The following is a 21,483-nucleotide window of genomic DNA, read 5'->3' as shown; positions in this document are numbered from 1 at the left end:
TTGTAGGTACTTTGTTAGTGAAACACAGAAACACTTATGAACAAGACTGTGACCATCTGCTGGTGGTGTCATAGCGCTAGTGTAGCATCATTGGGGGCGTTCAGGGGGCCTCTGCTTTTGGGCTATTCCTATCCTTTTTTCATTGTAAACTATACTTTACTCCTTCCCCTCCCCAAAGTCAAATATCTTAAAGGCTAAAGTTTGAAACTGGATCTTTAGCATGTAAGTGGTGAGCATATGCTTTGCTAATTTTGGAAAGGAAAATTGTTTTAAATTAACAAAGTTACCAGTGTTTGAGAACCACACAAACTTTTCACTTGCACTTTCAGATACAAATGCATGCAAAATAAGATGAACACATTAAAAAAAACAAACAAGTTGAGAGCATAGCTGGAGTTTTTCAGACATAATCTGCACATCTCTGCCCCCCACCCTGCTAGCCCTCTCATACCCTTCATCAGAGTTTTTTAACTGTGTGATTATTAGCTCACACATCTAGTTACGAATCTTCTATGCCACAGAATATGCTTATGCATCTAGAGAGACATTTGGCTCTGCTGCTCTAGCTGGGGAATGGGTTCTCATACTTGCCTCTCTCCTACCCAGCTAGGAAATGGCTTTCTTGCTCTGGTAGAGAAAGGGTTTGCTTCCAAGTCCAGACCAGGGATGGAGTCCCCAGTCTGTTCCTGGGCTTCCTTGATAGAGGCCTCCGTGTGGTTCTTAAAAATACCAGACCATTCCTCCAAGGCATACTCCTTAAAGTCCACATGCATGAAGGAGCAAATCAAGTATTCTCCTTCACAGGTGCAGAAGCTTGGTCATAGTCTATGGAACTAGTGCAGATCTCCTGTGAAATGAGGGAAATAGCTGGGTATGGTAATATGTAGGGCGGGTGGGAAAAGGTCTGGATAGGGCTGAAGAAATTGCTGTGTGAGGGCCATCCTCCTCACTGTGGATTTACTGTGTGAGGGCCCATGAGGCTACTCTAGCCATTGGGTGGGAGTATCTTTCACTGGGAAGATACCTTCTTCCTTTTTATATATTTGTGCAGTACACAGCTAGGTGGCTGGTTCAGGATTGGGGCGCAATTGTGAACTTCAAGGCATATGTGCTTCATAGAAGTCCTTTAGTAGCCCTTACAAGAAACATGCTGGTACATCTAGGAAAAAGGTAACTGTGGGTTTTTTTTCCTCTTTTCTTCATCTTCCTTTCATCTCTCCCCCCCCCTTTTATTTGTTTTCAATACACACACACACACACACACACACACACACACACACACACACACAGAAAATGAAATGCAAAATATAATAATACAGTGGTGAGATAATGGCTTTTAATATTTAAATGCATGAAATGCAAAAGTAAATGTTCTTGTGGCAACATTAATTTGCCTGTATTGCACGTATGCCATATTCCAGAGTACAGCGTTTAGAGTTTTAGAATGCCTTTTAACATATTTTACAATAAGGGCTATTTGGGCCAATTTATTTAGCAATTGGAACCTTTACTTTTGTATTTCCTGATTTGTGTGTGTTTAACTTCACTAGCGCAACATTGCGTTAATGTTGCATTCACATGGAGGGGTGTGTGGGCTTTTGCATTTTCTATAACAAAGTAATTTGGCCACCATTTAGATTAGTGAAGCGGAAAAATCTGATTATAGGGTTAAAATTTCCCCAACTTTTTCTGGCAAAGAAAATAGCAAATTCACCATAGATTTTTGCAAATGAGCTTAATGCTTTAATGAGTGGTTCCTTACTGTTACAGAGTGATTTTACTGTTGTTTGCACTGGATGTTTGTCTTTGCTGCTATCTTTTAAAAGTTCACGATAACATTTTTCCCTTGAAGATCTCTGTGTGCATATTTATCTCCTGTATTTTCAAGGAAGTCATCAGAACCTAAGCTTCCTGGGCAACATCAAACTCAGCTAAGAATTCAGGTCAGGAACTCCCTCCCTGTTTCCTAGCAACTCTGGGATAGTGGTGCTTTCTCCTTTTGACTGAATTGTTCAGCGTCAGATATAGGGATCATTTGGTGCAGGGCTCAGGGCAGTGTTAATAACCCGTACTTTGGGAGAAGATCATTGGCATAGCATAGTGTCTGGTTGTTCCTGAGGTATATGTGTGTCGCCCAAGTCAAATGGAATCAAGACATCTTCAGAATCCTTTCGTATAAACTTAAAAGTGTTGTTTTTGTTAGTGCTTAGATGTTTGGCTAAGTGAGGGATTTCTCTTGTTACACCAGCAACGTTTTGTGTTAGACTGAATCTGGCAAAACAAGAACATATACAGGTAAGCAGTTAAAGTTCATGTTTGATTGCTTGAAGGTTAATTTCCTTGTGTTGTAAAGTGTTTCTTGGCTACTCAGCTGAACAACATTAAATTGTGCAATATTGCACTGCCTTTTTTACTTATTAAAGTTGCATCAGGTGGTAAGGAAAAATAGTTAGGTGGAAACATGAGCTGGCTCCCCACATTGCTTGCTGCTTCTGTTTTATGAAGTGTAGAAAACAACCTTTAAGCTGCTCTAGTTAATCTATTGTCGAATTTACTAATGAAAAATCCTTAAGTGATTGAGAGTTATTGTTGCCACGTCCTCACTGAAGTTGGCTATTATATATATTAGCATGTTTACCGAATGAGAATTACTAGTTTTTCTAGCTAAGGGTTGTTTGCAGCCACTGGCATGCATTGCCTGTTGTATTTAAAAGCTCAAAGTATGTTGCTGCTTTTTATGTCTATCTTGCTCGTGTACAAGTGGAAACTTATTAGTAAAGGAAAACGGACGATGCACTGTTTTCAAAATACCTAGGAACTAAATTATTTTGCCCTTCTTGTGCTAGCATCCTTTCTTTTAAATTATTAATATGCACTAAAGTCCATGAAATACATACCAGAACCCTTGTCCGTTGTTGATTCTTATGTGACTAGTCAGTTTTCTAAAGGACTGTTTCTCACAGAAAATCCTGCTTTCACAGATCTGGAAACATATACCTCTAACTTTGTGCAGGTTAATTTTCTTTAGTAGCCTATACAGCTTGATCCGCAGCTGTTGTAAATTGGCATAGCGCCATTGATTTCAGTGGATGTATGCCAAGTTACACCAGCTGAGGACCTGGCCCTATATCTTTGGCGTATATGCCCTCAATATGTATTTGCAGTTCCTTTGCATGTGAGTTTATAATGATTTCCATACAATCTGAGCAATGGATATTGAAGACTGGAAATCTTTAACTTGCAACCAATTTTTAAATTTTGGTCTCTAATTTGGGATTCCTTAATCTGAGTGCCCAATTTGAGACGTGTGCCACCTGATTTTCAGATGCGCTAAGTTACCTACAGTTCCTCTTTGCTTTTGCAGGGACTTTTGGTGCTCAGCAGTTCTGAAAGCAGGCCCAAGAGGTCTCAAATGGGGCACCCAGAATAGTGGCCACTTTTGAAAAATTTGACCTGGATATCTAGATTCTGATCCCAGGGTCCCAAAACTTTCATTATCACTACAATACATACTGAAAAGTTTAAGCATGAATTCCTAAGGCATATAAAATAACTTTGTGTCTTTTTAAAAAAAATACTTTCACAGGGCCTATCTTTTGCCATGACTTTTCTGTGTGTGAGAACGTTGTTTACTGTCAAACAAACAAACAAACAACCCCATCCCAAGTATGTAACTTCACACCGATGTGCGTCTGTGTTTGGAGTGACCGAGAGGAGAGAGGGGGGAAAGCTAGCTGACTGCGTGCTTTAATACTTCTGCTGTGCTGCTCCAGTGACAGAATCTTCCAACCCTCGTCCTGTACAAGGGATGTGTCATTAACCTGCAAGTGACAAGTGGTAACAGGTGTTTCACCAGCATCACCAACATTCTGTAAGGGAAGCTATTAACAAAAGAATCTTCATATGCTCCCATGCAGGGCTCTGGTGGAGCTGGCCTCCAGATGGTGCTCTGTCTCTCTGTTCTGTCATGATCTCTGTAGGCTCTCTCTTGGTGTTGTCTTCTGGCTTTGTAGTTCCCCCTTTTCCTTCAGATCACTTCTCCTTCTTGTGTAGTCACCTTGTGTAACCTGGGTGCCCCTGCACTCTTCATGACTCATTTAGTCCACTCCTTCTGATATCTCTTTAATGGCTAGATCCTCAAAGTCGTGCCGTCTCCAGGACCAATAGGCTTTTGGCTGACCTGTCATATTCTAGTGCCTGCTTTCTCTGATTGATGGCCATCTTTACTCAGTGGTGTCTCCATCCTTCTGGCTGCAACAGGTGTCCCCTCATTGGTAGCAGGGTTTTGATCCTTTGTCCCATCAGTGCCTGCACTGGACTGTTTTGGTGTGAACGGGTATTCCTGTGTGCCTAAAATGCTAACAAGGGATCTGACCTGCCTTGAATTCTTCCAAGGCAAATTGGAGTCTGTTGTTGGTGAATACAGGCTCTGGAATGCCATATCTCACAAAGTAGGCCTTCATTTTGCGAATTACTGACTTTCTTCTTATATAAGGAAGGGCATCGACCCCCACAAGAATTTGACTAGTAATCCACTGTAATGAAGTACTGCCTTTCCTTGAAGATAAATAAGTCTGCTCCCACTCTTTCCCATGGTCAGGTGGCCAGCTCATGTGGAAACAGAGTCTCTTTCTGCTGGCAGTAATCACACGGCTGGTGGCATCACACCCTCCTATCAAGGAGTGAAGTTGTGTATTCATTCCTGGCCAGTAAATACCCTCTTGAGCCAATCTAAGACAGTTCTCAGTGCCCAGGTGTGAGGCATGTATTTTTTGCATGACATCCGTACATAACAAGCAGGGACAACAGTTCTCTGTTTTCGAAATATGATTCCATCCTGCACGCGCAGCTCATTTTTAATTTGCAAATATGGTTCTGCTCCTATTGGTACTTGGCTTTTATCTTCTGGCCCCCTGGCTAGGATTGCTCTCTTGACTGCCTGTCCTTTTCCATAGCCTTGTTGATTTCCATCCCCCTCACTGCTGAAACCAGGAGAGAGTGCTGTGTGTTAATGGATTCAGTGTCCTGATCCCCTTCCCACACTCACTGATGCTGGGTATATATGTCCTGCTCAGGGGGTCCACTAACACCAGTGATCGTCCTGGACAGTCTGATCTCTACTTGGTAGCACAGGAGGCTCATCAACCTCTGCTGCAATCCATTGGGAGCACAAAGAGAATGGATTGGATGGATTGTCTCTAGGGGTTTGTGGGCTACAGAGCCGTCCTTTGGGTAGGGCGAATCAGGGTGACCGCTCCAGGCCCAACACTTTGGGGGGCTCCTTGGGCTGGTGTGACTGGCCAACGCAGTCGGTCCCGGAAGAGACGAATCCATCACTTCTGTCACAGGTCCCGCATCTCCCTAGAGATGGCTCTGGTGGGCTGATTGGACTATTACTGGATGGCCATAGGTGTACTGATAGAATTGCTCCACTCCATATACCACAGCCAGAAGCTCTGTTTCCTTTTGGGCATATCCCCATTCAATCTCTGACAGGGCTGTGCTGGCATACGCAATTAGCTGCTCCTGCAAAACAGCTACACCCTGTCCTTTCTCAAGTGCATCACGCTGGCATGTCAGTAGCTCTCCTGGCTGGTAGTACATCAGAATAGAAGCCTCTTTATCCAGGCTTATGTGCCAAAACACATTCCTCACATCACACAAGACTGTAAAGATTCTGGCTTTGGAAAGTTCTGGAAAGATGTAATGAATTGTGGGCATTGGATATTGGCATCTTTTCAATGCCCGATTCAATGGCTTTGGGTCCGTGCAGATGTGTGATTTGCCTGATGGCTTCTTTACCACTACCATGCTGTTTACCCAGGCTGTACTGGCCTCTACAGATGCTATGATACCCCTGCTCTGCAGGTCCTTACTGGGTTACATAGCGTCACTGGAATTTTCCATAGTGCTAAGCGGACAGGTTCCATTGTGGGGTCTACTTCCAGTCACGGCTTTCCTTCAAGGCGGTGGTTCCCAAACTTTAACAACCTGTGAACCCCTTTCACTAAAATGTTGTGTCTCGTGAACCCCCTGCTAAAAATGAATATTTCCAGGGAGTTTCTCCTTTACCTGAGTATAAATTATAAAAGCATCTTGGAAATATAAAGTTTGTTTTTATGGCATGCTTATTGCACACTATTTATTATTAATTATTTATCATTACAGTATTTTTATTACATTATGAAAATGGCAACACTCCTCCGAGATCTCACTTTCATAGCTTGTATCACTTTGAATAAGCCTGTTATAAGACAAGGCTCCTATGTTTCATCAAGGAGTATCAGATGTGAAAAAGCATGAAGGTATTTAAGAAGCCAACTCAAAGAGTTCCTCCTACACAAGCATTCAGATCTTGAACAGTCCAGGCAAACAACACACGTTACAACAAAGCTTAAACTTGTTCTTCATAATAATTTTAAAAACAATACTAGCTGCCTATTTAATTTTAAAAACATCAAAAAATAGCCACCGCCCTTTCCATTTCTTATAAGGAGTCTTGAAGTTTAAATCTCCTCAGTGTGATAGATACGCTTGCTTTGATCTGCTTAGCTCTTGGAAGTCCAGGGGCTCCGGGCTGCTGCCCGAGATCTCTAGGGACAGCTCTGTCCGCCATTAGGGAATTTTTCGGTGAGAACCCCCTGTAACATTTTGTGAAACCCCAGTTTGGGAACCACTGCTTCAAGGCAACCACCGCCTTTGAAAACATCCTCATCCGCTTTTAAAATTGTCCGTGTTGTCCATGGAACTCCTCTTTTTGCTTCTCGCACAGAAGCTATAAAATTCTGACGCTACACCCTGATCAGATCCATGGCTTGTAAGTATGGCTATAGTCCTCAAAGAGGGGTTTGTGGTGCTTACCATCTGCCACCACAAACTTCAGCAGGTACCATCTGTTATTTTTTGGGTTAGTGACTATGAGGTTCAATTTTCCCACAGGCGGCATTATGCTCTCCATTGTACATTATTAGATTGTGTGTTTGTAGTGGGTGTTTGAGTCCAATTCATCCTGAGGAATCACAACTGTAGGAGGCCCCGCTATCCAACTGAAATCACACAGAATGTTTCTCTATTAACATTGTTGCATGCACGGAGGTTAGTATTGTCTCTTGTTGCTTTCCTGTCCTGACAGTCTGAACCTGATAAGTTCTCAGACTCAAGGAGAAGTCATGAGGTCATCACTACTGTCTGATGTGCCAATCCTCCCCTTGTACACAACTGACTGAGTCTTTCTGAGATCTTCCTCTGCACTCACTGCTAAAGTGGTTCAACTTGACACAGTCCTGGCAATGCTATCGTAATGTGGGGGCACTTCTCCATTACCTGCTCATGCTGTCTTCCATAGTAAATGCTGTCATAGTTCCAGGTAACTGCACCTGTATTTCCCCTCAGTAGTCCAGCAAGAGCACCCACTCTAGGCTGCTGGTTCCCCTGGTCATTGCCTCTCTCCCTCCTGACCGGGGTAGTTCCAGGCTGACCAATTTCCTGCATTCACTGTGCTATTCCCAACAAAAGACAGGCTGTCTAAGAGGGCTTCTTTTTGCCTTCTCTTCAGAGACCAGTAACAGTGTAATTGCCCACAGTTATAAGTTACCACACAGTTCTTTTTAACCAAACATAGTTGATTCTTGGGTGAAAGCATTACAGAGAAAACATATAAAAACAATAAAAGAACCTACATGCATGCTAATAAGCTTACGAGAAATCAACCCAATACTAACATGGTGTCTAGTAGGAGCAGTTCTTCAAAAACCCCACCGACGGGTTTTCCTGTGGTTCCAAGTTCATCACTCCTTTTGCTTAGACAAGAACACAGTTTTATGGGGCCTCAGAAGGCCAAAGTCCTTCCAAACTGTCCCTGATGATGGGGGTCTTCTGTGGACCAGAGGTCCTGTCCATTTGCTGGATCAAAAGAAGGCTATGAGCTGTCTTAAACTCAGACTGTTAATTCAAATGTCCTTTCTTTGTCTGTTGGTCCCTTGAGAACCCAATTTGGGTCTCTGCACTGTCCTCATGTAACAGGTGATGTAACAAAAGGTCCCCCCCTCAGGGAAAAGTGTCAAAGGCTGAATTTGTAGATGGGGGTTTGCAATTGCCCTCTGCCCAGGAATCCCACTTCCCATATATTGTCCCTAAAGATCAGTCCTGTCTGCTACATTGTTCAACATAGTTTTTGAAGTTTGCAGTACTTCCCAGAATTGCATTACTCCATTCTTCCTCCTAAAGAAGTTCCATACAGTCCCACAGTGGTACATAAACACTTGTAATACAATGGACTGCTAAAATACTTCAAATCTCATTAGATTAATGAGGCTTAATTTAGTTGATAAGGTTTGCCCAGGAAATTGCTATCTGTCACAAATGCATCTCACTATGGGGGATGGATCCCTGGCCACCTGCTCTACTTTGCTGTTGTCTCACTGCATGTCCTCCTGGGGTGTTATGCCTTCTCGAGCTTACATCCTTTCTCTTGAGGTTTCCACTCTCCACCCCACGTCTAAACATCTGTCTAATGTGGGATCATTTTCCTGGAGCAGCCGCTCCCACAGGTAGTGATCCCAAGTACCACAGACTGTCTAGTCCTGAATCAGGAGGTCTGTCAAGTCCCAAAATTGCATGCAGCAGACAGTGTGTTTAAGGCAGTAACACAGGGGTCTATCTCTTCCCTTTCAGATTGGTCTCTACTGAGAATCCTGTGTTGCGCTCCAGAGTTTCAGGTCTGTGAACAGCTTGAACTCCTCCTTCCACTGGATCCATTGCTGGGCTAGGTTTGTGTCTGCAAAATCCAGGGCTCCAGGGGTTTTCACACAGAGTTCCATGGCTCACACTGCCAGCTGCTGAACTGCAGCGAACTCACAGCTTAGACATTACCACTGTGTTCCATTAGCAAAGAGTGAAGCTGAATGTAGGTTAAGGTGAACAAGTGGAAGTTTATTAAACTCCATGCACACTATGCACTGGTCTGTCTGTGTGGCTGAGTTGTTTCTACCCCACCTCCCCCTTTCCCTGTTTTCCTGCTGTTCTGTCCCTCAATAACAGTCCCTTCAGGGAACTTGGGCCCTCTGACTCCAGTTCCACTGTTCGTGATACAGTTTCCATTTAAATTCTGAGTTCATATCCTTGGTCTGGAGCAGAGACAGTATTTATTTTTCCAAATGCAGGAATAGGGAAAAGAATGATTGCCTGAAAAAAATTCTCTTTATTTCAAACATAAAATACAAATATAGTGAATAACATAAACAGATATTAAGAATGAAAGGTTTGTATGTATATATAGAAAATGAGGAGTCTACCAGATCAACAGAAGCTGTTAGATTTGTGAAAAGCTAATAGTGCTTTTTTAATTAAACTGAGGAGCAAGATTAAGCACAGAAGGAGGAACATAGCAATGTAGCTTGATAGGAAGTGGGCAGAAAGTAGCCCTTCACACTGTCCACAAAATAAATCCTCTACTTTCATTTTGAAAAGGTTCTCCAATTTAGATCCTATTTTGCAGAGAGTGGCTGAAATCAATTTAGAGTAGGGTTACCATATCTCAAAAATAAAAAAAGAGGACCCTCCACGGGCCCTGGCCCCGCCCATTTCCCCACCCCTAGCCCCGCTCCAACCCCGCCCCTTCCCCACCCTAACTCCGCCCCCTCCTCCCTTCCACTCCCAGCCAGGGGGAAAGAGCTGCCCCAGTGCTACCGGCTTCAGGGTTTGCCGGGCAGCCCCCAGACCCTGTGCCCCCAGCCGGCGCTTCCCCAGCGCATCTGGAGCCCGGGAGGGGAAGCGCCCAGCCAGGGGCGCAGGGTCTGGAGGCTGCCCAGCAAACCGTGAAGCTGGTAGCGCTCGGGCTTTGGGCAGCCCCTATGCCTCCGGACCCTGCGCCCCCAGCCTGGCACTTCCCCTCCCGGGTTCTGGCGGCGCAGGGTCCGGAGGCACGGGGGCTGCCCGAAGCCAGTAGCGCTCGGGCAGCCCGGCTCTTAAACAGAGCCGAAGAGGAGCAGCGGCTCTGCTCCTCCCCGACTCTTTGGCTCTGTTTAAGAGTCAGGCTGCCCGAGTGCTACCGGCTTCGGCCAGCCCCCTTGCCTCCGGACCTCAGCCGCCGGCCGGGCACTTCCCCTCCCGGGCTCCGGCGGCGCAGGGTCTGGAGGCACGGGGCTGCCCGAAGCCGGTAGCGCTCGGGCAGCCCAGCTCTTAAACAGAGCGAAGAGTCGGGGAGGAGCAGAGCTGCCATTTTCCCGGACATGTTCGGCTTTTTGGCAATTCCCCCCGGACGGGGGTTTGAGTGCCGAAAAGCCGGACATGTCCGGGAAAAAGAGGACGTATGGTAACCCTAATTTAGAGGTAATTGTGTGAATATGGCCTTGCATGCAAAATCTCTTGCTATTTTTCCTCAGCTAATGTTATCAGGTTGGCATCCATTCAGGATGGAGAAAGCAGAAAGACTCATGGAATGTAATCTCATCCACCTCCAGCCTGGGCTCAGCAAAAGGAAGCTCACATTCAGTTGTGGGGAGGAGGGAAATGAAATAAAGTAGCAGTAATTCTCATTAAAAATCTCGTGCATGCACCCCTTTACAGTGAGTCTAGAGCAAACTGTGAAGCAGGAGCCTGTTCAGCTTTGCATTTGGCCCATGGGTTTCGTGAAATGAGAGTGTGTGGAATGTGTTTACCGGATAATAGTTATTGTTAAGTAAGTAAACTCTGTTGCCTGGGGAGATCTCAGCAGTTGAGATTGCATTGGCAGTGGCAGCACTTCATGGACAGTGTTTGTGTATGTGGGGGAAGATGCTGGTTTGCAGCTGAAGATCTAGGAAGTGAATGTGATGAGGAGTAAAGAATGGTGGAGAAGGTGCCCACTCTCCCTGTGGAAACAACTTTTCCTCAGACTGCTGCTGCAGCAGCCATAGCCCACTTCCTTCTCACTGCTACCTGTTGCTAGGATGATTGAGGAAGACTGGTCCTGGTATTGGAAACATGGTTTCTTTTTACAAGTGCATCCAAGGTGACTCCAGGTTAGAGCATAATAGCAGCAGGTTCTGCAGAATGATGTGGTCTAGCATGAAGTAAAACAGGATGTGCTGCAGGTAGGGGGACAGTACTGGCATCTTGGATGAGCAGATACTAGAAATCACCTTCTCATACTCTGTCTAGTATTAGATGTCAGGCTGGTATATCTTTCTACAGAGCCACAAAGGGTCATCTAATAATTATACTATTTAACTCTGTGTATCCTCTAATCACCTCCTTTGTTTATAATAAGCAATGTTTGGACTATTTCTGCATTGTGCAGACATTTACTTAGACTGTTTTTACCTCCGTACTGTAGGAATTCCTGAGTAATCTGGTAAAGTGTGTCCACTTCTCTACTATGGCATGCACTTTTTCTCTTTATTTTGCAGTTTGCACTTTTAAATAAATTCTTGGCAAAACAACAGCAAGTAGCCCTGGGAGATAACTGGGCAATGCAGGAAGGTATTGCATGTGATTACAGTGAAATGTGAAAAGGTTTTGTTATTGTTAGTTCCTAATGGAGTTTAACAAAATCACTGATTGGATCACATGTTATGTAGCTGGAAGCAAATAGTCAATGCAACATGGAAGGGCTCAGAATTGATGAAAATGTGCAGAATGTTATGAATAATGGGCTGGGTTCAAACCTGCTGTATGCAGGTGCAATTCCTGTGACTTTATTGGCTAATTTGGTCCACTGAGCTTTGTTAATAGCAGCTAAAACTCACTAAGGGCCTGATCCTGTGAAGTACAAAGCACTTCCTGCAAAGTGCCAAGCATCGTAAACTCCCAATGATCTCAACATTTCAGAGGATCAAGCCCTAAACCAGCTTAATTGATGTAGCCACTTGCAGTACTGTATAATACTGTGCAATTCTGCAGGGTTTCCTTTAGTTCCAAGAGAGTTTTATTCTTTTCTTCACCTAGAAAGTATGTGTGTGTATGTATACAATATGTTATATTCATGGTTTCAAAATTAAAGGGAAGAGCAATGTATGCTGTCTTGTGTGTTCTTTAATGAAGCCATTGAGACTCAATAACAATTTGACTTTCCACTCATTCTGAATAATAATAGGTCTTTAAACAATTGCTTTTGTAAAATAGTTTCAGGAATGTTAAATTCAAGAATAATTGCAGTTGCTGACTCTGGAGTTTAGATGTAATTCTTCTGTAAGTAAACCAAGACATGCTACGTTCTTTCTTTACTGCTTGAAAGGATAGTTGCAATAAGTTTACAATACTTTCCTGAAGCTCAGCTCTCAGTCATCTTAGCATGCTGATGTATGAAAAGGCTGCACTGTCTGTAGAACAAGTTTCTTAGCTAAAATACTGTTTGTGTACATTAGATACTATTTTAATGCCATTTTAAAAGCAAAATATATGGTTCATTTCTATCAGCGAAGAAGGCTGATGCACACCTGAAAAATGTGTAATTATTTAGCTGTTCATGCTATTAACTGTAGTGTAGCAACATTCTGACTTTCTGGGGTCTTGAAATTTTATACAAAGTAGCCCTGCCCTCATCATTCCAGTGTTTGTTCCAAGAAAGGAAAAGAGACGCTATCCTGTTATCACTTGCATCTGAAGAAGTGAGGTTCTTACCCACGAAAGCTTATGCTCCCAATACTTCTGTTAGTCTTAAAGGTGCCACATGACCCTCTGTTGCTTTTTATCCTGTTATCGTATCAGACAGCCATACAGCTCGTTATGTTTTCTACTATGTAAAATAAAAATAGGGTTGCCAACTCTGACTGAAGCTATTCCAGGAGATTTTTTTTTCAACATGACATACTGTCATTATTTTAAAATAGCCCTCTGACTCCAGTTCCACTGTTCGTGATACAGTTTCCATTTAAATTCTGAGTTCATATCCTTGGTCTGGAGCAGAGACAGTATTTATTTTTCCAAATGCAGGAATAGGGAAAAGAATGATTGCCTGAAAAAAATTCTCTTTATTTCAAACATAAAATACAAATATAGTGAATAGCATAAACAGATATTAAGAATGAAAGGTTTGTATGTATATATAGAAAATGAGGAGTCTACCAGATCAACAGAAGCTGTTAGATTTGTGAAAAGCTAATAGTGCTTTTTTAATTAAACTGAGGAGCAAGATTAAGCACAGAAGGAGGAACATAGCAATGTAGCTTGATAGGAAGTGGGCAGAAAGTAGCCCTTCACACTGTCCACAAAATAAATCCTCTACTTTCATTTTGAAAAGGTTCTCCAATTTAGATCCTATTTTGCAGAGAGTGGCTGAAATCAATTTAGAGTAGGGTTACCATATCTCAAAAATAAAAAAAGAGGACCCTCCACGGGCCCTGGCCCCGCCCATTTCCCCACCCCTAGCCCCGCTCCAACCCCGCCCCTTCCCCACCCTAACTCCGCCCCCTCCTCCCTTCCACTCCCAGCCAGGGGGAAAGAGCTGCCCCAGTGCTACCGGCTTCAGGGTTTGCCGGGCAGCCCCCAGACCCTGCGCCCCCAGCCGGCGCTTCCCCAGCGCATCTGGAGCCCGGGAGGGGAAGCGCCCAGCCAGGGGCGCAGGGTCTGGAGGCTGCCCAGCAAACCGTGAAGCTGGTAGCGCTCGGGCTTTGGGCAGCCCCTATGCCTCCGGACCCTGCGCCCCCAGCCGGGCACTTCCCCTCCCGGGTTCCCACGAAAGCTTATGCTCCCAATGTTAGTCTTAAAGGTGCCACAGGACCCTCTGTTGCTTTTTATCCTGTTATCGTATCAGACAGCCATACAGCTCGTTATGTTTTCTACTATGTAAAATAAAAATAGGGTTGCCAACTCTGACTGAAGCTATTCCAGGAGATTTTTTTTTTCAACATGACATACTGTCATTATTTTAAAATATTCTATTAAAATCTCCTGGATTGCTTTCAACAGTCACCTTGGAGATGGATGTCGGTTCCGGGAGACTCCAGGCCAATCCTGGAGGGTTGGCAACCCTAAATAAAAATGAAAAAACTTATTAAATCAGCAACTTTGTAAAAAGAAAAATTTATAATGTGGTGGGTGGAGGGGTTATGTCATGAGTATAGTGCATTTTCTGTTTATTTTGTTATGCCTCCTAAACTCTGTTTTCTCCCATGGTCCTTTAGGTAGTGGTATGCTTTCGTATGCATCCTGTTTGGAGGGGGTGGAAGCTAACCCTGTCCCTCGAACAAGGCATGACCTTTTACAAGACACGTTCTGTTTTAACCAGCAATTATTGAGCTCAATAGCTTTCAGTTACATGGTAGGAAAGAATAATTTCCTCCATTGCAGGAATCACTGGGTGCAATTCTATGGGCTGTGTTATAGGTCAGACTACACAATCAAACCTTTCTGACCTCAGCTGTATGACTCTATATATTGTTTGTTACAGTGTGCTCTTTTTTTCCCAATTTACTTTTTAATAGGCGGCTCTGGAGGAATGTTTATAAAGAGTTTCTCTCCTTTCCTTTTGAACTCATAGCAAAAAGAATGGTCCTTGTCATGGTTTAAAAATATGAGGGAGAAGTAGCAGATTCCCCTTCCACCCCCCGTGGAAATTTGTTGTGTTTGTAATAGAGAATGCAGTGAGCTGCTGACTACTGACGTAGCATTAGGTTTTCTGCGGATTCTACACAGAGAGTCTGCACATTCTTTGGAAATAAATAATTACAAATGCACTAGGGCTGAGAGTTCAGGTTGTCTGGTGACTGAGGCAAAATGTACACAGCCAAATCAAAATAAAAGAATTAAACAAAGAAGCCATGTCCAGCATATCTGACTAAGAACTCTCCTAAGAAAATGAAAGAGGCAGTAGGTGCATGGTGTTGCTATTTTTCTGTCCTGATCTGTGTTGACTGAAACGCTGGTCATGACAAATATTAAAATGTTAGCACAAGTCCTTGTAAGAGATGCATATGAAGCCAGGTGTATTCCACCTCCCTCATCTGCTTTTCTGCAGGGCCCTTCTTATATTATTTTTGAGGTCCTTAGGTACTACCACAAGATCAGCAGGGATCCTTACTTGGGTTTCTTGAACAGGAGGCCCAGGTCCCAGACTGGGGGGTGGGAAAAAGATGGGGAACTTCTGACTCACTTCACAGGAGCCTAAAAATGGGGCATTTTTCTTAATATTGTAAAGTATAGTGAGGGGTGTGCAAAAGAGTTTTATAGCTGGCAGGTGTGGGTTAGGGGGGCTTTATCTTTAGTAGGTACAGGGAGGTTTATCAACAGGAGGGCTGAGGCACTGATGTTTGTCACTAGGAAGGGGTTGGTTTGGAATTGCTTGTCACTGGGGAAGTTGAAGAAGGCTTTGGCAGCTAGGAAGGGAGGGTCAGTTTGAAGGCACTTGTCACTAGAAGAAGGTTTCAGCAGGAGGGGATATTGAATTGGGGTGTGCTTTTCACTAGAGGATATTCACTTGACATACTTCCATTTTTCTGATTTCCCCTCCCCCTCAAGTGACCTTCCAGCCTCCTCCCAACACCCACTGTGATATCTCCATCACGATCCTCCATTTTCAGAGATAAACTTGCGGGTTTAGCTGGTTGTTCTGGAAGTGAAAAATAGTTATATGCTTTTGAACCTGATGTGCTCCAAATCCTGACCTCCTGGGATTGGAGTCATGACACCACAGTAAGTCTGGCATGCCAGAAGACCTGGGCCGTGGAACATCACCACTGTCCAGGGGCCCGTGAAGGTTCTATTGCTTCCTCTATTGCTGCTAGGGAAGCTCTACTGGGTTCCTGGGCTTGCTCCCTCCCAAGAGTTCCCACTGTTACCTTTCTACCCATCTAAGACAGGGGGAAGGGACTGCGCGAGGTTTGATGTCAGGTCTAGGTCTGTGGAAAAGGCTAGGGAACCCCTCAGTTGTATACTGAAACTCCTGCTCTGGGTGCTGCTGCTTCTGCTCTGCTGCAAGTGAAGTGTTTTATGGATTGGTGACCTTGCTTCATTCCTAACGTTCCTGCTTTTCCCTTCCCTGAGTCATATGACTGGGGGTGGGGACTGTGAAGAGCATGGCCCATGCAAAGTGTCCCTCATGTCAGGATTAGATCTATGGAGAGGAATAAAGAGACCCCCAGTTGGGTCCTTATCCCCTGGATCTGATGTGGCTTCTGTGGCTATAGCTACTTGCAGCTAGGGACTCCTGGCTGTTGGGCTTCCTCCATACCCCAAGAGTGCCTGCATTTGCCTACCCTGAGCCCACATTAACACACGGCTGTAATCTAAAGGTACACGTTTTAGTACATTTCACAGTATTTTGAGGGTTAAGGGCCAGATCCTCTGCCCACTGATGTTATTTTTAACTATGCTTTTTAAAATATTATTTATATTGAAGTTTTTCGCTAGCAATAAAATGTTATTTTGTCTAATTGTAAAATATCTGAATATATCAACTGTAGGGAAGGGAGGAAAATTAACAGCTCTCACATTGCCACATTATCTCTTGTATTCTCTTCCTTCACCTTTTCTCCCCAAGTCTAATTCTTACATCTTAGCTCATTTAATGTTTAAAAAAGGGTGTGGGAAGGATGAAAGACAGACCAAGAGAATAAGAATCCATCTCTTCTGGGAAAAGTCTGATACTGAAAAAGTCAATATTGTAACATATTGCAATTTATCATGTGATATTTTAGGCCCATAATTTTTTATAATAAATTGATTAACTGAATAGCTGGAGCATTCCATTATGGAAAAAGTGCAACATAAAATATTTTAAAATGTTCAAGAAATACATCTGTCAGTGGTGTGATCAATCTTTCCCTAACTAAACCAGGTTCTTATAGAGAGCAACTTAGGTAGTGCTTAGTATTCCTGATGGATATGTATGGATTCTGGCTGAGTCTTCGACCCATGGTATGATTTCACTTACTGATAGACTTAACCAAATCCTTGGAGAAACAGGAAACTAGAAAACTAAGCAGTCCATCTGTGCAGCACAAAACTCAGGATTAGGGCCTAACCGTACAATTAAGATACATAGGCGGCACGTGAGCCTCCTTTGGGGAGGCTATGGAGTGCCAGAAGCTCCCTTGATTTGCGGGGGCTACTGGTGCCCAGACCATGGCCCGGTCCCCCTGATTCCCCCACCCCACTCGGCCTCTTCCCCCAAGGCTCTGCCCTCACTCCACTGCCAGAGCCAGCCATATGCTGTGCCGCGGGGCTCCTCACTGTACCCCCCAAAGCCCAATCCTCGATGCCCCCCAGGGCTCCTTACCCCCTCACCCTCCCCTTGGCTATTTACCACCCCCCAACCCCACCCCCTGGGCTCCTTACTGCCCTAATCCCCCAGGGCTCCTTACTGCTCCCTCTCCAGGGCTCATTGCTGCCCCCACCATGCCCTCCCCAGGGCTCAGTCCTGTCCTTTCCCCCTGATTACACCCCATGAGGCACTGGGAGGGGAAGGGGAGAGGCCCATACTGCAGCCGGGGGAGGCAGGGCAGCTCAGGAGTGTGGCTGCCTGGGGAGCTTGGGTTAAGCTGGACTCTGGAGCTGGCCCTCAGGAGGCAGGAGCTCCACCCCGCCTGGCTGAGCGCAGCACCACAGACATCCCAGAGTCGGAGTGGCGCTGGGGCAGAGGATTGGGGTGCGGGGTTGAGGTGCAGGCTTACCTCAGGCAGCTCCCAGTCAGCAGTGCAGCGGGGGTGCTAAGGCATGCTTCCTGCCTGTCCTGGCACTGCGGACTGCACTGCGCCTCGGAAGTGGCCAGCAGCAGGTCCGGCTCCAAGGTGGAGGTGCGCAAGTGGCTCCGTGCAGCTCTTGCCCGTAGGCATCGCCCCCCCCCCCCAGCTCCCTTTGGTCAGGAACCGGCCAATGAGATTGTGGAGCCGATGCTTGGGGCGGGGGCAGCGTGTGGAGCCCTGTGTCCCCGCCGGCCGAGGAGCTGGACCTGCTGCTGGCCACTTCCAGGGTGCAACGCTGTGTCAGAACAGATAGGGACTAGCCTGCCTTAGCCGGGCAGCGCCACCGACGGGACTTTTAACGACCCGGTCGGCGGTGCTGACCAGAGCCGCCGTGACCCCAGTGCCTTACATTCCATGACCCAGTATTGGGTCGCAACCCGCAGTTTGAAAACCACTGCCATAGAGAGTCAGTCAGTGACTGACTGAGAATAGATTCCAGGAGTCCTGACTCTCTGCTAGACTGTACTTACTAGACAAAATTACATGCCACCCAACAGGTAATTCATAGTTTTCATTTTCAATCCATCCATTTGTTTGTGATTCCTGTTTTTCAGTTCAGCAGGAAAATGCAAATGCTCATTTATCTAAATAAACAGGCAAACAAATCCTTATTTAGTAATGCCAACCTAAAACTCCTTCCCCAGTAGGAGTGAGACTGAATGGGACAAATTTCTTTGTGACATGTAATCATCAAGATACGGACACACCTTGTTGTCCTAGTCACATAGTATGTTTTCATAACATAACTTTAATGAGAAACTACTGACCTTCTGCTCCACTGAGCATGGTGTTCTTTCATACAAATGAATGTAAATGGTTGTGATAGGTCTGTAACAGCTAAATCAAATGCCAGCGCTGAATCCAAACTGCAAATGATTATCATCTGAACATTCCCACGCCTTGGTGATTTGAAATCCAAATCAAAGCCTTGCTAAATTTTAGGGTGTTGGCATGCAGTGTTCAGATTTGGTTCGTTAGTATGCAAGCATCATAGGGACTCCTGTAGTTTAAAATAGTGAGATTTACTTCTAAAGCAAGGGCTAATACTTTGATGAGTGTGAATGATATTTTGTATCTGCCCCAGATTTGCAATGCTCCCTTTTTAGTACAGAATGATATTTTCTGAAAATTGACAAGTAGTACTGTTAATTCCCTTATGCATTTTTATAAACTTTCAAAGTGACCCTTTCTGACATTTTTTGGTGAGTCTAATTTTTTTTTTCTGATCACTCTAGGAGATAAATTCCTAATGTTTGAGCTTTGATAATTAGCTCACTTGTAGACTGGAAAATGCTACTTTAAATTTGCTAATCTGAAACTTTTAAACAGCTTCGTCATAAACATCTCTATGTATGTATTTGTTACCAAATTGGTTTATCGTCCAAAATTTTAGTTGACAAAATGACTTCCAAATATTCAGATAATGAGTCATCTATACTCTATAGGATGTTTAGGCTCTATAAAGTGCCTGATCTTCAGCTTGTGTAAATCAAAGTGAATGGAGCTATGCCAGTTTGCACCAGCTGAGGATCTGAGGGACTGCAGGATCCAAAGAGCTCACACTGTCTATTGATACTACCGAGTGTAAATAGGATCTGGAGTTAGGATATGGAGGCATTGATTTGGGTCTATGCCTGTCCTAATATCACAAGGTGAGGCTGAGGTTTTTCTGGCACCCCAGAGCTGGAGAGCTATAACATAGATTAATGTGTATGGTATCTAATCAATTATTCATCACAAACCATTGGGTATTTGTGTGTGTGTGTGTATATATATATTTGTGTGGGTGGTGCCAGTGATTGAACCATATATATATGTGTGTGTGTGTGTGTGTGTATATATATATAGATATACACACACACACACACACACACACATATATATATGGTTCAATCACTCCATATATATATATAGTTCAATCACTGGCACCACCCACACAAACATATATATAGCCTAGCCTCTCCTGTATGGTTTAGTCACTGGCACCGCCCGCACATACACTCAAGCCAAAACCCAGAAACCTAATAAATGCCACCCAAAGTCAACAGCTGGTGATGTCAGCAGGGCTCCGCAGGTACTGAAGGTGGCACCCCACGTTGCTGTTTTTCCTAGACCACTCCCTGGGAGGAGGCCCCAGTATCCAACATGCTTGACATCAGTTAAAATGTTCTCTGCCTCCTAGGGAGAGCTGGGCCTTGCATAGGCTGCTCCTGGGAGTGGGAAAGCTACTGCCTCAGTAGGTTGGGAATAGACATGGTGTGGGAATCCTCTGTGGAATTGGGCATCAGGAGGGACTTCTCTGGCTGGTTCCCCCTGTCTCCAGCTGCTCCATCACTGCTGCTGACTGCCTGCTGAGAGATTTGGGGAGTTTCATAGTCCACTCCCAGGGGAGGTTCCGGTCTCATGTGCTCAGGGTTGGCCATTCTGCTTCCTCATAGTTCTGTCTCTCTTTCCTCTTTTTCTACCCCTGCCCCATGTGAAGGGGCAGATAGGATCTTTGGACAAGACCCCTGGCCTTGCTGCTTCACTGCATTCCTTAATCAGGCAAGTTACTGTACTTGCTGACTAACCTGAGGCACTCCCTTCCTTCATTTGCATGTGTTGAGCCCACTATCTCCTCAGTGTTTACCTTTATTGATTATTAATTATGCTAAATAATGACAATTTAAAAAAATATGAGATTGATTCTGGAAGGGTTTATTTTCAATGAATTTTGCTGGCCTGGTTGATGTAGAATGTAGATCCTGAATATGCCAGGAGAAGCATTCTGTGACGGCGGTGACTTTGGAGATGTGGTAGTGTCAGGCAGTATAGTGGTTTGTCATAGTTTGGCTCAAAAGCCCACTGATGTTTCAGGCAATGCGTCATGTTTCAGGCTGGAGCAATCAATCTTACATTTCCATTTCTCTAAGTCCTTGGAATTATTGGCCTCGTATTGAAGCTATCTCTTATTTTAGTGGTCCATGACAGCCATGATGTTAGTTTTTCTATGTAGGTTCTGATATGGCTCCCCTCCCCTCCCCCCATGGTATCTGAATATTTTTCATGGTATTTGAGTCACAATCAATGGTATCTACTATTTTATACCATAAAAACAACGAGGAGTCCGGTGCCACCAGATTCCTCGTTGTTTTTGTGGATACAGACTAACACGGCTACCCCTCTGATATTTTATACCATGTCTACCATGAACTGATGGTTTTGGCAAATGAAGCCAACCTCCAGATGATGAGGAAAAAAGAGCACAACTGCTCTGAAATTAAATTTTAAATTGTAAATATTTATGTTTTGTCACCAAGCCTGGGACATGTATTTCTTTAGAAATGTTTAGTATAGTAATTAGATTTTTTTTTTTTATGGACAGAACTATGATTTAGGAATGTTCTTACTATTTTTTAAAGGAAATCGTTACGCATATAATGAACTGTGATAAGATGTTCATTATTTTATTTTTGACTTCTATTTCTACATAGTCCTGGTGAGTAAATTAATTTTAAAAAAGCTGTCACCCTTTTGTGGATTTGTCAAAAAAGAAAAACTATACAACACTGGGCCACAATCCATTCATTTAAATTTAATTGAAATAAAATAAAACTACATTCAGTATACTTTTCTAATCGTATTTTTCCATGTAAACAGATGCTCTAGTTACAGAGAGGTTATGAGATCGCTACTGGGTGAGGAAAGCAGAGACACAATTGCAAAGAGGAAGGGAGATAGTACATGAAGTAAATTCTCTCTGAAGAGATGGTTCACACACTGTGGAAAATTTGGGACCTCATTTTCTGTCAACTGAGGCCAGTGACAGAACTCTCATAGAATG

General features: G+C 44.1%; 1 protein-coding gene across 3 annotated transcripts in view; it reads left to right on the top strand.

The window, feature by feature from the left end:
* Positions 1-21,483, top strand: part of CRACDL (CRACD like) — an 87,890-nt gene that overhangs the window by 26,262 nt on the left and 40,145 nt on the right. Inside the window, exon 1 of one of the 3 annotated variants that reach the window (XM_054009542.1) lies at positions 10,867-11,000. The exons of the other annotated variants lie outside the window; for them this stretch is intronic. Coding sequence (XP_053865517.1) covers positions 10,963-11,000 — 38 coding nt within the window. The 5' untranslated portion in view covers positions 10,867-10,962. Of the gene's footprint in view, positions 1-10,866; positions 11,001-21,483 lie in introns of those variants that run through there. 3 annotated transcript variants of the gene reach the window in all.

This window comes from Malaclemys terrapin, chromosome 1, assembly GCF_027887155.1.
Source record: "Malaclemys terrapin pileata isolate rMalTer1 chromosome 1, rMalTer1.hap1, whole genome shotgun sequence".
Lineage (NCBI taxonomy): Eukaryota > Metazoa > Chordata > Testudines > Emydidae > Malaclemys > Malaclemys terrapin.
Note: the sequence above shows the minus strand (reverse complement) of the source record. Positions and strands in the feature narration are given on the sequence as shown.